The 17,352-nt window shown below is 42.7% G+C and overlaps 1 protein-coding gene across 1 annotated transcript in view; it reads right to left on the bottom strand.

The window, feature by feature from the left end:
* LOC128504509 (drebrin-like protein A) overlaps positions 1 to 15,839 on the bottom strand; it is a 22,228-nt gene extending 6,389 nt beyond the window's left edge. Inside the window, exons 1-2 of the mRNA XM_053474590.1 lie at positions 15,725 to 15,839; positions 12,039 to 12,091 (exon numbers count right to left, since the gene is read on the bottom strand). Coding sequence (XP_053330565.1) covers positions 12,039 to 12,091; positions 15,725 to 15,810 — 139 coding nt within the window. The 5' untranslated portion in view covers positions 15,811 to 15,839. The remainder of the gene's footprint in view (positions 1 to 12,038; positions 12,092 to 15,724) is intronic.
* Positions 15,840 to 17,352: the final 1,513 nt, after the last annotated feature.

Consider the following 17,352-nt stretch of genomic DNA (forward strand, 5'->3'; position numbering starts at 1 on the left):
TGTGTGTTTACAGGGCCGGCCTTAGGGGTGTGCGGCCGCACAGGGCGCCATGGCAGCAGGGGCCCTTGCCCAGGACTTAAATTAAAACATTGGGGTTTTTCTAACATTATTTAAAATGCCGGCGTTTCATGGTGTGAAGCACGCACTACGGCAGAGCGGGAAGACTCCCGCTCCCACTGGAGAGGGGGTACATATTGATAAGGGGGTACATAGTAAGAAGGGGCAGATAATAAGAAGGGGAGGGGTAGATGGGGAGAGGGGGTAGTGTGAATGCATACAAGAATTAATGAATTAATGTGTGGATGAATTGTGTGAATGTGTACAAGAATGAATGAATTGTGTGAATGCGTACGAGAATGAATGAATGTGTGGATGAATTGCTTGAATGATTTGTCAGACTGCATTAATGAATATGTGTAAATGATTTGTGTGAATGAGTGAGTAACTGTAAGTGTTTGTGTCTATCATAGATGTTTAAGTGATTTGGGGAAATGCAAAGATGGCACATGAAGGGTGGGCTGTTTGCCGACAAAGATGTCTTACACTGGGCTGTTAGGGGACAAAGTTGGCTCAGGCTGGGCTGTAATGTGTGCGTTATCTGGGTGCTGGCCAGGTTCTATGTGGGCAGTGTGGACACCAGGGCTGGCTTTGGGGTGTGCAACCTGTGATCTATGCTGTAATTTAGGGGGTTATCTATACCTTTAATGCTGAGTTCATATGTGAATTCCAATTGATCTATACCTGCAAAGCTGGGTGTGTGTTATTCTGTTGATCTGTATCTGGTACGCTTTGTTTCCATACATTATTATTGTACTCCTACAAATAGAGGGTTTGTATGTCTGATTCTGTTTATTTGATCTATACCTTCAACACTGGTTAACTTGTGATTTTCAGTTGATCTATACCTGCAAAGCTTGGTTTTTGTGTTGATTATGTTGCTCTATACCTGATATGCTATGTTTCCATACATCATTTATGCATACCTGCAAATCTATACATGCAAGTGCTGTTTATATGTGTTTGATCTATAGTTCACAGGGAGAGGTATGGCTTAGTGAATGAGGGACAAAGGGAGTGGGAATGATTTCATGGTCAGGTGAGAAGGGGGAAGACTGCACTGACTATCACAGTCTTGCCCTAATCTGCAGTCAGTGGCAATTTGTTTTTTGTTGTGGTAGCGGAGGAAGTGATTGCGTGCTAGGGAGCGTGGAGCGGGGCCCAAGGGAATGCTTTCTGGGGTCCAATTTTTTTCAATATTTAAAAATGTTTTTGTTACAGCAGATTAGCTGTTTTTTCGTTTTATTTAATGTATATTATTGTTTCCAGTTATATATTACTGTATTTTTTTGTACTTGCTTTCTTTTTTTTTGTGGGGGGGGGGGCGCCAGAGGAGTAGTCCGCACAGGGCACCAGAACACTTAAGGCTGGCTCTGTGTGAATAGTGTACGTATAGTATATATATATATAGTGTGTGTATGGTGTATATAGTGTATGTATATAGTATGTATAGTGTATATATAGTGCGTATATAGTGTGTGTATGGTATGTATATAGTGTATATATAGTGTGTGTATGGTGTATATAGTGTATGTATATAGTATGTATAGTGTATATATAGTGCGTATATAGTGTGTGTATGGTATGTATATAGTGTATATATAGTGTGTGTATGGTGTATATAGTGTATGTATATAGTATGTATAGTGTATATATAGTGTGTGTATGGTGTATATAGTGTATATGTATATATATATATATATATATATATATATATATATATATATATATATATAGTGTGTGTATGGTGTATATAGTGTATGTATATAGTATGTATAGTGTATATATAGTCTCTCTCTCTCTCTCTCTCTCTCTCTATAGGGGTATAAGGCATTTCTGGAGGCAGAGTGGCACATAGGGGGTCAAAAGGCATATCATGGGGCACAGTGGCATATAGAGGGTTAAAAGGCGTACTAAGACGACTAAGATCCAGATCCCCCGCAGCCCCACTTCCCGGTACTTCAGAGTCCCCGGTGTGCAGCTGGGACAGCATGTAGATGTCTACGCGATTCGCGTAGACAACTTCCGCTGCAGCAGGAAGGAGGTGTGGCTAGCAGCGGGGGTTGTCTGCGTTGATCGCGCATACACCCTCTGACTGTCAGAGATCTGTCAGAGATCTGATCTCTGACAGTCGGGGAAGGTCTGCACGATGGACGCAGACAACCCCCGCTGCTAGCCACACCTCCTTCCTGCTGCAGCGTAAGTGCGTGGGATCTACACGCTGCCCCGGCTACATGACAGGGAAGTCAGAAGCATCGGTAAGTTTGGGGGGGGGAGTGTTAAACGGGGGGCATAAGGCATTTCTGGAGCCAGACTTCTCTGTGAAATGCCTTTTAACCCCCTTAATGCCACTCTGCCTCCAGAAATGCTTTTTTAACCCTCTATACGCCACTCTGCCTCCTGAATGCCTTAAACCTCCCTATATGCCACTCTTCCCCATAATATGCCTTTTAACCCTCTAAATGCCAGAGTGGCATATAGGGGTATAAGGCATTTCTGGAGGCAGAGTGGCACATAGGGGGTCAAAAGGCATATCATGGGGCACAGTGGCATTTAGAGGGTTAATAGGCATATCATGAGGCACAGTGGCATATAGGGGATATAAGGCATTTCTGGGGCAGATGCGCATAATTGGGGGGCAGGTTGGAAAATAGAAGGAAATAAAACCAAAATATTTTTCTCATTCATAGCTTTTATTAAAAAAAATGGTTTAACATTTACTGGTAAAACTTTTTTCCTATAGGGTCGTCTTATATTCAGGCTTTTTCTTTTTTTCCTAAATTAATATTCAGATATAGTGTGTGTGTATGGTGTATACAGTGTATGTATATAGTATGTATAATGTATGTATATATAGTGTGTGTATGGTGTATATGGTATGTATAGTGTATATATATACATATATATATAGTGTGTGTGTATGGTGTATATGGTATGTATAGTATATATATATAGTGTGTATATATAGTGTGTGTATGGTGTATATAGTGTATGTATATAGTATGTATAGTGTGTGTGTATATATATATATATATATATATATATATATATATAGTGTGTGTATATATAGTGTGCGTATGGTGTATATAGTGTATGTATATAGTATGTATAGTGTATATATAGTGAGTATATAGTGTGTATATAATGTATGTAACCCCTCAGGGGATTTCAGTGATGGCTGCAGAGTCACTGACTCACCTGCAGTTCTTATGGAGTGACCAGCAGATGGCGAACTGCAAAGCACATGGATGAGGTGAAAAAGGGGCCATTGGGGGTTTTAGGGAGAGGAGTTCAGGGTTGGATGCCAGAGGTGAAGGACCCTCGCTGAGAGAGGAGAGTGAGAGAGGCCTAGGAAGTAGCAGAGGCCTGCTTGAAATCCATGCTCAGAGGAGAGCTGCAGCATCCTGGCAGAAGCTTCCAGCAGACAGTCCAAGATACGGAGCTGTGTGCAGCAGAGTTGGCAGTGAAGAGGTTAAAAGCTTAACTCAGGGCTCGACAAATCCCAGGCGCCAGGTCGCCATGGCGACAGAGAATTTTGTCCTGGCGCCTAGGTTTTGTCAGCCTCTTACATCCAGAAAAAATTGTGGATGTAAGAGGCTGAGTCACCACATGGGGGTGCTGCTGCTGTCTGCCCAGAAGTCTGGGCAGACAGCACAGCCACTCCGAGCCCGCCCCCGAGCCTGAGATCACTCCCACGGACTGATCCTGTAGGCTGAAAACGCGGTTGCTGGGAAAGCAGCAATCGTGTTTTCAGCTGCCACAGGCAGCCTCAGGGAAGGGGTTTGTGTGTTGATTGGGTCCCCACACAAGTCTGGGGACCTCACCCAACACCCCCCAGCTGCCTGATCGCTCCATGGGAGCGACAGCGCAGCGTTAACCCCTTCAATGCCGCAATCGCGGCATTTAGGGGTTAATTCCCGTTTTGGGGGCATTGCTGCTGGTGGTCTGCCTGGAAGCCCAGGCAGACCAGCAACAGCAAAAACGAGCCCCCACAAGCCCTTTGATGACTTCTGTAGGTATGGAAGCCTACAGCAGTCATCAAACTCCCTCTGCAATGGCTGCTCTATAGACCAGCAATTGAGTCCCAGCTGCCACAGGCAGCTTCAGGGACAGGGGAGAGGGTTCTTCGGTCTCCACATGAGTGTGGAGACCACCCCCAACACCCCTCTGCTGCCTGATCGCTCCCTGAGAGCGACAGTGCAGCGTTAACCCCTTCAATGCCACAATTGTGTATGACACATTCGTGGCATTGCAGGGGTTAACATTTGTCCCCACAAGCTTGTGGGGACTAAATATCTGTCAATGCTGTGCTCCAATGGAACATCAGCATCGAAAGAGTTAAAAAAATGAAAAAAATGTATTTAAAAAAAAAACAAACAGCACTGACCTGAAAGTCCAGGGTGCTTCCAGGTGAAACGCTGTGAGTTTAGTAAGTGGGCTGATGACGATCGGATCCCTCCTGACCAACTGTTAGTTTAAAAAAAAATCCTGGCTCCTAACTTTTTTACCTGGCGCCTAGATTTACAACAAATTTGTCAAGCCCTGGCTTAACTGATTGCAATTGCAGACTGTGGAGTTATAAACCCAAAACCTCTCCCCGTTTCCACAACAGGGCGCCCCGAACCAAATAAAAGACTTTACTGACATACTGATTCAAGCCATACTGTGGAGTAAGTTACTCATGGGCCCCAACCGTGTTATGCGCACCAACTAAAGGCACCCAGCGGCCGCTAGGGCGAAGATCAGGGTGGGCCGCGGGGATTGTTGTGGGTGGGTGAAGCTCATATTGCATATTCTGTATATTTCATGTTTTCTGTTGTATTTATGCAGAGTGTTTTGCTGTGCAATACAAAGTTAATTTTAAGTTAGCCCTGTGTCAGTTTTATTAATCACTCGGCTGTTCCCATCGGGACCCCCATCCATACACCGGATGCTCCGTGGGGTGGGGGCACTGCCACAGTTATATACCCCAACTCCCAGGTAGCGGAGGCTCAGGATTGGCCTGCAGAGCGCAAACCGGTAACTGGGGTAAGGGGTCACAGAGATATTGGTGGGCCTCTCTGTGCTCGATTATAAGACGACCCCCCAAAATCTGAATATTAATTTAGGAAAAAAAGAAAAAGCCTGAACATCAGACGACCCTATAGGAAAAAAGTTTTACCAGTAAATGTTAATTCATCTAAACTATTTTTTTTTTTTATTTTATTTTATTTACCAACCTGCCTCCGCTTATGCACATCTGCCCCCAGGCTTGCCACTCTGCCCCCAGAAATGCCTTATACCCCCTATATGCCACTCTGCCTTCCTGATATGCCTTTTACCCTCCTATATGCCACTGTGCTTCCAGAAATGCCTTATACCCCTATATGCCACTCTGGCATATAGGGGGTTAAAAGGCATATCATGGGACAGAGTGGCATATAGAGGGACAATTACACACCCAGACACTAATATACCCACTTACATACCCAGACACTTACATACCCACTCAGACACTTACCTACCTACCCACTCTGACACTTACCTACCCACTCTGACACTAACCTACCCCAGACACTTACATACCCACTCTGACACTTATCTACCCACTCTGACACTTACCTACCCACTCAGACACTTACCTACCCACTCAGACACTTACATACCCAGACACTTACCTACCCACTCTGACACTTACCTACCCACTCACTTACCTACCCACTCTGACACTTACCTACCCAGACACTTACCTACCCACTCTGACACTAACCTACCCCAGACACTTACATACCCACTCTGACACTTATCTACCCACTCTGACACTTACCTACCCACTCAGACACTTACCTACCCACTCTGACACTTACCTACCCACTCTGACACTTACCTACCCAGACACTTACCTACCCACTCTGACACTTACCTACCCACTCAGACACTTACCTACCCACTCAGACACTTACCTACCCACTCTGACACTAACCTACCCACTCTGACACTTACCTACCCACTCTGACACTTACCTACCCAGACACTTACATACCCACTCAGACACTTACCTACCCACTCTGACACTTACCTACCCACTCAGACACTTACCTACCCACTCTGACACTAACCTACCCACTCTGACACTAACCTACCCACTCTGACACTAACCTACCCACTCAGACACTTACCTACCCACTCAGACACTTACCTACCCAGACACTTACATACCCACTCAGACACTTACCTACCCACTCTGACACTTACCTACCCACTCTGACACTAACCTACCCCAGACACTAACCTACCCACTCTGACACTTACCTACCCACTCTGACACTTATCTACCCACTCTGACACTTACCTACCCACTCAGACACTTACCTACCCAGACACTTACCTACCCACTCTGACACTTACCTACCCACTCAGACACTTACCTACCCACTCAGACACTTACCTACCCACTCTGACACTAACCTACCCACTCTGACACTAACCTAACCACTCTGACACTAACCTACCCACTCAGACACTTACCTACCCACTCTGACACTTACCTACCCACTCTGACACTAACCTACCCCAGACACTAACCTACCCACTCTGACACTAACCTACCCACTCTGACACTTACCTACCCACTCTGACACTTATCTACCCACTCTGACACTTACCTACCCAGACACTTACCTACCCACTCTGACACTTACCTACCCAGACACTTACCTACCCACGCAGACACTTACCTACCCACGCAGACACTTACCTACCCACTCTGACACTTACCTACCTACCCAGACACTTACCTACCCACTCTGACACTTACCTACCCACTCAGACACTTACCTACCCACTCAGACACTTACCTACCCACTCTGACACTTACCTACCCACTCAGACACTTACCTACCCACTCTGACACTTACCTACCCAGACACTTACCTACCCACTCTGACACTTACCTACCCAGACATTAATATACCCACTGAGACACTATATAGTATATCGAGTATATAGTGTATATAATGTATGTATAGTGTGTATATAGTACGTATAGTGTATTATTATTATTATTATCTTTTATTTATATAGCGCCAACAATTCCCGAAGCGCTTAATACAATCCATATATTCAAGGGGTCCGACAAGACGAGAACTGACAGACTGAGACAAATGCATTGTGTGTACATAGTATTTATAGTGTGTGTGTGTATAATGTATGTATAGTGTGTACATAGTATGTATTGTGTGTGTGGGTGTATATATAATGTATGTATAGTGTGTGTGTGTATATATATAGGTTTATGTGTATATAATGTATGTATAGTGTGTACATAGTATGTATAGTGTATATATATATATATATATATAATGAGTATATAGTGTGTGTATAGTATGTATATAGTGTATATATAGTGTCTCTATGGTGTATATAGGGTGTTTGTATATAATGTATATATAGTGTGTGTATGTGTGTATATATAGTGTATGTATACTGTGTGTGTATATATATATATATGTGTGTGTGTGTGTATAATGTATGTATAGTGTGTGCATATAATGTATGTATAGTGTGTACATAGTATGTATAGTGTGTGTGTGTGTATATATATATGTGTGTGTGTGTATAATGTATGTGTAGTGTGTGCGTATATATATATATATATGTGTGTATATAATGTATGTATAGTGTGTGCATATAATGTATGTATAATGTGTACATAGTATGTATAGTGTATATATATATAATGAGTATATAGCATGTGTGTAGTATGTATATAGTGTATATATAGTGTCTCTATGGTATACATAGGGTGTTTGTATATAATGTATACAATGTATGGTGTATATACCGTATTGGCTCGAATATAGGCCACACCCAAAAGGTTAGGAGCCTTTTTTAAGAAAAAAAATTCTTAGTAAAAAAAGCACAATAGAACAGATATGCTGCCACTCTGCCGCCCCAAATATGCTGCCACTCTGCCCCCCCAAATATGCTGCCACTCTGCCGCCCCAAATATGCTGCCACTCTGCCCCCCCAAATATGCTGCCACTCTGCCCCCCAAATATGCTGCCACTCTGCCCCCAAATATGCTGCCACTCTGCCGCCCCAAATATGCTGCCACTCTGCCCCCAAATGTGCTGCCACTCTGCCCCCCAAATATGCTGCCACTCTGCCCCCCAAATATGCTGCCACTCTGCCCCCCCAAAATATGCTGCCACTCTGCCCCCCCAAAATATGCTGCCACTCTGCCCCCCAAATATGCTGCCACTCTGCCCCCCCAAATATGCTGCCACTCTGCCCCCCCAAATATGCTGCCACTCTGCCCCCCCGAGATATGCTGCCACTCTGCCCACCCCAAATATGCTGCCACTCTGCCCCCAAGATGTGCCCCCCCCCCTTAGACTTACCAGTGCATCGGAGAGTAGGATGCAGGTTCCCTGCAGTGCTGCGGGGGATCTGTATCCTAACCCTGCTGCCTGCCCAGCGCCCGGAACTGCATGTCCCGGGCGATATGAATTGCGCATTCCTGCACTAGACCCCGAATATAGGCCGCACTCCCACTTTAAAGACTTAAAGTGTGTGGGGGGGAAGTGCGGCCTATATTCAGGCAAATACGGTATATAGTGTATATATATACGGTATATATGTATATATATATATATATATATATATATATATATATATATATATATATATGGTGTGTGTATGGTGTATATATATATATATATAGTGTGTATACAATGTATGTATAGTGTGTATATATATATAATGTGTGTATGGTGTATATAGTGTGTATATATATAGTGTGTATATAATGTATGTATAGTGTGTATGTAGTATGTATAGTGTGTATGTTGTATGTATAGTGTGTGTATATAATAATGTATGTATAGTGTGTATGTAGTATGTATAGTGTGTATGTAATATGTATATATGTATGGTGTGTGTATATATATATATATATATATATATATATATATAGAGTGTGTATATAATGTATGTATAGTGTGTATGTAGTATGTATGGTTTATGTATATATAGTGTGTATGTAGTATGTATAGTGTGTATATAATGTATATATAGTGTGTATGTAGTATGTATAGTGTGTATATAATGTATGTATAGTGTGTATGTAGTATGTATGGTGTATATATATATAGTGTGTATATAATGTATGTATAGTGTGTATGTAGTATGTATAGTGTATATATAGTGAGTATATAATGTATATATAGTGTCTATATATTTATGTATAGTGTGTATATATATGTATAGTGTGTATATAATGTGTGTATATAATGTATGTATAGTGTGTATGTAGTATGTATATATGTATGGTGTATATATATAGTGTGTATATAGTATGTATAGTGTGTATATAATGTATGTATAGTGTGTATGTAGTATGTATGGTGTATATATATATAGTGTGTATATAGTATGTATAGTGTTTATATAATGTATGTATAGTGTGTATGTAGTATGTATAGTGTGTATATAATGTATTTATAGTGTGTATGTAGTATGTATGCTGTATATATATATAAAGTGTGTATGTAGTATGTATAGTGTGTATATAATGTATGTATAATGTGTATGTAGTATGTATGGTTTATATATATATATAGTGTGTATGTAGTATGTATAGTGTGTAAATAATGTATGTATAGTGTGTATGTAGTATGTATGGTGTATATAGTATGTATAGAGTGTATATAATGTATGTATAGTGTGTATATAATGTATGTATGGTGTGTGTATATATATATAGTGTGTTTATAATGTATGTATAGTGTGTATGTAGTATGTAGTATGTAAGGGGTGTATATATAGTGTCTATATATTTATGTATAGTGTGTATGTAGTATGTATAGTGTGTATATAATGTATGTATAGTGTGTATGTAGTATGTATATATGTATGGTGTATATATATAGTGTGTATATAGTATGTATAGTGTGTATATAATGTATGTATAGTGTGTATATAATGTATGTATAGTGTGTATATAATGTATGTATAGTGTGTATGTAGTATGTATAGTGTGTATAAAATGTATGTAGTATGTATATATGTATGGTGTATATATATAGTGTGTATATAGTATATATAGTGTGTATATAATGTATGTATAGTGTGTATATAGTATGTATAGTGTGTATATAATGTATGTATAGTGTGTATATAGTATGTATAGTGTGTATATAATGTATGTATAGTGTGTATATAATGTATGTATAGTGTGTATATAGTATATATAGTGTGTATATAGTATGTATAGTGTGTATATAATGTATGTATAGTGTGTATATAATGTATGTATAGTGTGTATATAGTATATATAGTGTGTATATAGTATGTATAGTGTGTATATAATGTATGTATAGTGTGTATATAGTATGTATAGTGTGTATATAATGTATGTATAGTGTGTATATAGTATATATAGTGTGTATATAGTATGTATAGTGTGTATATAGTGTATGTATAGTGTGTATATAGTGTATGTATAGTGTGTATATAGTATGTATATAGTATGTATGGTGTATATAATGTATGTATAGTGTGTATATAGTATGTATAGTGTGTATATAATGTATGTATAGTGTGTATATAGTATATATAGTGTGTATATAGTATGTATGGTGTATATAATGTATGTATAGTGTGTATATAGTATGTATAGTGTGTATATAATGTATGTATAGTGTGTATATAGTATATATAGTGTGTATATAGTATGTATAGTGTGTATATAATGTATGTATAGTGTGTATATAGTATGTATAGTGTGTATATAATGTATGTATAGTGTGTATATAGTATGTATAGTGTGTATATAGTGTATGTATAGTGTGTATATAGTGTATGTATAGTGTGTATATAGTATGTATAGTGTGTATATAGTATGTATGGTGTATATAATGTATGTATAGTGTGTATATAGTATGTATAGTGTGTATATAATGTATGTATAGTGTGTATATAGTATATATAGTGTGTATATAGTATGTATGGTGTATATAATGTATGTATAGTGTGTATATAGTATGTATAGTGTGTATATAATGTATGTATAGTGTGTATATAGTATATATAGTGTGTATATAGTATGTATAGTGTGTATATAATGTATGTATAGTGTGTATATAGTCTATATAGTGTGTATATAGTATGTATAGTGTGTATATAATGTATGTATAGTGTGTATATAATGTATGTATAGTGTGTATATAGTATGTATAGTGTGTATATAATGTATGTATAGTGTGTATATAATGTATGTATAGTGTGTATATAGTATATATAGTGTGTATATAGTATGTATAGTGTGTATATAATGTATGTATAGTGTGTATATAATGTATGTATAGTGTGTATATAGTATGTATAGTGTGTATATAATGTATGTATAGTGTGTATATAATGTATGTATAGTGTGTATATAGTATATATAGTGTGTATATAGTATGTATAGTGTGTATATAATGTATGTATAGTGTGTATATAGTATGTATAGTGTGTATATAGTATGTATAGTGTGTATATAGTCTATATAGTGTGTATATAGTATGTATAGTGTGTATATAATGTATGTATAGTGTGTATATAATGTATGTATAGTGTGTATATAGTATGTATAGTGTGTATATAATGTATGTATAGTGTGTATATAGTATGTATAGTGTGTATATAATGTATGTATAGTGTGTATATAGTATATATAGTGTGTATATAGTATGTATAGTGTGTATATAATGTATGTATAGTGTGTATATAATGTATGTATAGTGTGTATATAGTATGTATAGTGTGTATATAATGTATGTATAGTGTGTATATAGTATATATAGTGTGTATATAGTATGTATGGTGTATATAATGTATGTGTAGTGTGTATATAGTATGTATAGTGTGTATATAATGTATGTATAGTGTGTATGTAGTATGTATGGTGTATATTTATATATAGTGTGTATATAGTATATTATCAATATAGTGCTGACCTCCGGAATCCTGTAACTTCAGGCTCCAGCTTTTCTCATAAGTAAAGATGGCCCTGGAGAAAAAAATCAGAGTTATTAATGGATAATGCCCCCGGGGCAGAAATATTACCCCCAAACACAGAGTTATTAATGGATAATGCCCCCGGGGCAGAAATATTACCCCCAAACACAGAGTTATTAATGGATAATGCCCCCGGGGCAGAAATATTACCCCAAACACAGAGTTATTAATGGATAATGCCCCCGGGGCAGAAATATTACCCCCCAGAGAGTTATTAATGGATAATGCCCCCGGGACAGAAATATTACCCCCTAGAGAGTTATTAATGGATAATGCCCCCGGGGCAGAAATATTACCCCCAAACACAGAGTTATTAATGGATAATGCCCCCTTATTAACTGAGGCCACGTCAGGGACAACACATTATAACTCCTCCCCCTGCTACCTCCGCTGAGAGCAGGAAGTGTACTTAAGCCCAGAGTCCCTGTTCCAGAGTCTTTGGGTCCCAATCTACGTGTCCATCTTTTGAGTGTGAGTGCTGCCGCGCATGTACACACCGTGCTTTCAGTACAGACAGCTGGGAAAGGTGTAAGGGGACACAAGTCCCCCATTGTACAGCGCTACGGAGTATGATGGCACCATATAAAACAATACATAGTAATATGTATGTATGTATGTACAGTTAGTACAGAAACAGAAGCCCCAAACCGCCCTCCGCAGCCATCACCCATTCCACTGAACGCTATGATATGATATGATGTCATATACCAGTGCGCCCCTAGCAACCGGCCCATTGAGTTGTGTTCACTAGTGTGCACTCCCCTGTACCTCTCACACACTTCCCTCACTCCCTATCCCTCTCACACACTACACTCTCTCACTCACTCACTCCCTATCCCTCTCAAACACTACCCTCTCTCACTCCCTATCCCTCTCATACACTACCCTCTCTCACTCACTCACTCACTCACTCACTCCCTGTCTCTCACTCCCTATCCCTCTCACACACTAACCTCACTCACTCCCTCACTTCCTGTCCCTCACTCCCTATCCCTCTCGCACACTACCCTCTCACACTCACTCACATCCTGTCCCTCTCTCACACACTCCCCTGTCCCTCTCCCTCACTCCCCTCTCTCTTTCAGCGCTCTGATTTATGACTCAGGAACCTTTGACCCGATCAAAGTTCTAAATGTAAGAAAAATTCCAGAGAATTTGAGTAAAATGTGGAATCTTTCACAGATACCCGTCCCCTGTGTCTCACCCCCTGACCTCCAAACTAGTTATACCCCTCGTTCCTGTTCTACCCGCCCTCAGCGCCCCAATCCTGATCTCATATGCCTTCCTGCATGAGGGAAAGCCCCAGGGCTGCAATAGAGACATAGAATGTGACGGCACCCAATGGCTTCGTCTTAGATTCAGGAGCCGTATGCCCATCCCATGCATGTTAAATTCCCTCACTGTATTACCCTCTACCACTTCTGCTGGGAGGCTGTTCCACTTATCTACCACCCTCCCAGTAAAGTAAAACTAACTTCCATTCCCTTCTCAGCCTCTGACGCTCTAGTGTTGGATTCCTGTCTCTTGTTGTAATTTTTCTCCTCCTTTGAAATAAATTTCCCTCCTGTCCTTTATCCCTTTAAGGATTTAAATGTCTCTCCCATCCCCTCTCTCTCTCTTCATTCCTCCTCCCATCTCTCTCTCTCTCTTCGATTACCCGTTTCTCTCTTCCATCACCTCTCTCTTCTCTCTACCATCTCTCTCACCCCTTTTGTCTACCATCTCCTCTCTCTCTCTTCTCTCCACCGTCTCACTCTCCCATCTCCTCTCTCTCTTCTCTCCCCCGTCACTCTCTCCCATCTCCAGTCTTCTGTTCCCTGTCTCTCTTCTCTTTCCCATGCCGGACATAGTGAGAGCCGTCAGTCTTTCCTGCTCATTCTTCTCCGTTTTTGTTGCCCTCCTCTGAACTCTCTCCAGAATGTGGAGATCCGTCCAGGGATGGGGTCTGTGACACTCAGACTGTGTCTCGGGGGCGCCATGCGGACGCAGCCAGATGGTCACCTCCAGGACTCTTCTGTGTTGTCGCATCAGGTGGCAGAAGGCGAGCTGCCTCCTGCTGATACCAGATACCCCCCATTATCAGTGGACGGGGGCTTCTCCTGGGACTTGGTTCGCATCAATGTTGGGATTGAACATTAAGCTGGGAGAACAGATGGGGTCCGACTCTGCGGTGTCCGGTGCCGCCGCAGGTCCTCGTCAGCCAGACACGTGGCCTCCTCCGCCGCGGTCCAGATGGCCGTCCGAGGTGTGAGGGAGGCGCTGTAAAAGGATCTGTGTGACGGGCCGTTTAACGCTCTCAGGGGCCGTGAAATTGAAAGGTCTTCATTTCTTATGCATTTTATTCTGGCACCAGGGGCAGGAGTAGACAATGATGCACCAGCCCCCGCCCTAGCCGATGCCCCTGCCAGTCTGCATAAAAGGTAGGTATATGGTGGGTATAAGGTGGGTATATCATGGCAATATGGTGGGTGTAAGGTGGGAATGAGGTGGCTATAGGGTGTGTATGAGGTGGGAATAGGGTATGGGTATGGGGTGGGAATATGATGGGTGTGAGATGGGTATGGGGTGGGAATATGGTGGGTATATGATGGGTATGGGGTGGGAATATGATGGGTATAGGGTGAGTATGAGGTTTGAATATGATGGGTATATGGTGGGTATGAGGTTTGTGTATGATGGGTACGGGGTGGATATGAGGTTGGAATATGATGGGTATATGGTGGGCATATGATGGGTATGGGGTGCGAATATGATGGGTATAGGGTGAGTAAGGTTTGAATATGATGGGTATGGGGTGAGTAAGGTTTGAATATGATGGGTATGGGGTGGGAATATGATGGGTATGGGGTGGGAATATGATGGGTATATGGTGGGTATATGATGGGTATGGGGTGGGAATATGATGGGTATGGGGTGGGAATATGATGGGTATATGGTAGGAATATGATGGGTATGGGGTGGGAATATGATGGGTATATGGTGGGTATATGATGGGTATGGGGTGGGAATATGATGGGTATAGGGTGAGTATGAGGTTTGAATATGATGGGTATATGGTGGGTATGAGGTTGGAATGGGGTGGGAATATGATGGGTATGGGGTGGGAATATGATGGGTATATGGTGGGCATATAGTCACCATAATCAACAGAGAGTAGAGAGACGTCACCAGGAACGAGGAAACAAATACACAGATGGGGAATGGATTTCCCGGCACATACAAGGTACTGACATACGGTGCACACGCCGGGCAGCGGGGACAGCAGAGGAGGCAGAGAATGAAAGCAGATTTGCAGAGATAACCACCAGGGGAGCAGAGAGTGACACAAAGGGGGCAGTGAGTGACACAAAGGGGGCAGAGAGTGACACAAAGGGGGCAGAGAGTGACACAAAGGGGGCAGAGAGTGACAGCAGCGGGGCAGAGAGTGACAGCAGCGGGGTAGAGAGTGACAGCAGCGGGGTAGAGAGTGACAGCAGCGGGGCAGAGAGTGACAGCAACGGGGCAGAGATTGACAGCAGCCGGGCAGAGAGTGACAGCAGAGATTGAAGACAGGAAGACGGAGCTTGGCTGGGGCAGGTAGGTAATGCAGTCGCTCGCTGCGGTCTCCTTTGCCCAGCGCACTCACCAGTCGGTGGAGCTCCTGCCGCTGACGATGTCCTCCTTGGCCGCGAGGAGGGACAGGCTGTACGTGTCCAGGTTGAGAGGGTTCATGGTGATCCTGGGATGTGGCTGCTCTGTGGCCCCCGACTCTCACTGGATGCTGGTCCTCCTCTCTCACCTCTCCCTCCCAGTCTCCCTCCTCTCCCTCCCAGTCTCCCTCCTCCCTCTCCCTTCTCCCCTCCTCCTTCTCTCTCAGCTGCACTTTCTTCCCGAACTTTGCAATTACTTTGACTTTGTCAAGGTGCCCGCCAGAGATTCCCACGGTGTGCGCAGCTCTGTGCACGCGCCGCGCCAGAGGGCTCGGCCTGCAGGCTCACAGTCAGGGCTGGTGAGGGGGCAGGGGGGCAATTGCCCCCATGGGCTGTTCTGGTTTGAAGATTTGGGGCCCTTGCCTGAAGCATCGCTGTGTGTTTCCGCATACAGTGACCAGGGCGACACATCGGCCATGTTTTTCGGGATGCATATAATGTATACATATTGCTGCCCTGCAGTATGGAGGGACGTATAGACTCATAGAAGGGAACCAGTCAGTTATACATCCTCCATACCGCAGGGCAGCGCTTTATCTGGTCAGCAATACGAATAAATGATACTTGTTCCGGAAGGCATGTGGTCACCGTAGTAACAGGGGCACTAGGCACCATTCACCCCCTGACTGCACCCTTTATGGCGTCCCGTGCATCGAGTACATGTCCCCGGGCCCCAGGCTGAACAGGTATAATGCAGTCAGACCCAGCCATAGTGCCGCGGCAGCTGCCCAGGTAGGTTCTGCCCCAGGAGGGGGCACTTCAGAAATTGTTTGCCTAGAGCAGCAGGAAATGCTAGAAAGACTGGGGCCGGCCCTGGACAGCTGGTATAGAGAGAGTGAACCTCAATAGCTTCCAACAAAATATCTGGGTGAAGCCAAGCCCTAACCACACCCATAACCCCTCCCCCATGGCCTGTGTCCTTTTGGTTCCTTGCCATATAGGGGTAATAGAAACATCCTGGGCCTGACCCAATCACCATGGAAACCATTCAACCAAATTCACTGAATCTCTCAGCTCCCTGCGCAGGCTCCACCCACTGCAATGCAGACCCCTCCCAGCTGTGGTCAAAGAGGGACACTTTTGGGGTGTGGTTAGAGGCATGGCTGGGGGTGGGGTAATATTATAACTGAGTGGGGTATTTAGAAGAAGAATAATTGGGTTTATTTACCCCGTTTAATTTATAAAGCGGTTTCCTGCTCTTTCCATACACATTATCGGGGCTTTTAGGGCTGTAGAACCCTGCGATACCCTCATACCCAGCAAACATTCTGACCTCCTAGAAAAGAGGGGGATCAGGGGAGAAATGGGCATTAGGGGAGGAGAGAGGGGCATCAGGGGAGGTGAGAGGGGGCACAGGGGTTGGGGGGGCATCACAATGGCCGCTTTACAGCAAGCACTTGCTCCGAGTCAACCATGACCTCCAACGCGGTGGAGGGAAAAGCCGAGTAGAAACGAGATATGCAGAATAAGAGTTGAGGGCCAAGTCTGGAGTAGTAGTTCTCTGGAACAGCCTCCTTGCAGAGGAGGTAGAAGGTGCTCAGACACTGTGTGGGGTGTGCTTTCA

This window comes from Spea bombifrons, chromosome 1, assembly GCF_027358695.1.
Source record: "Spea bombifrons isolate aSpeBom1 chromosome 1, aSpeBom1.2.pri, whole genome shotgun sequence".
Classification (NCBI taxonomy): Eukaryota; Metazoa; Chordata; class Amphibia; order Anura; family Pelobatidae; genus Spea; species Spea bombifrons.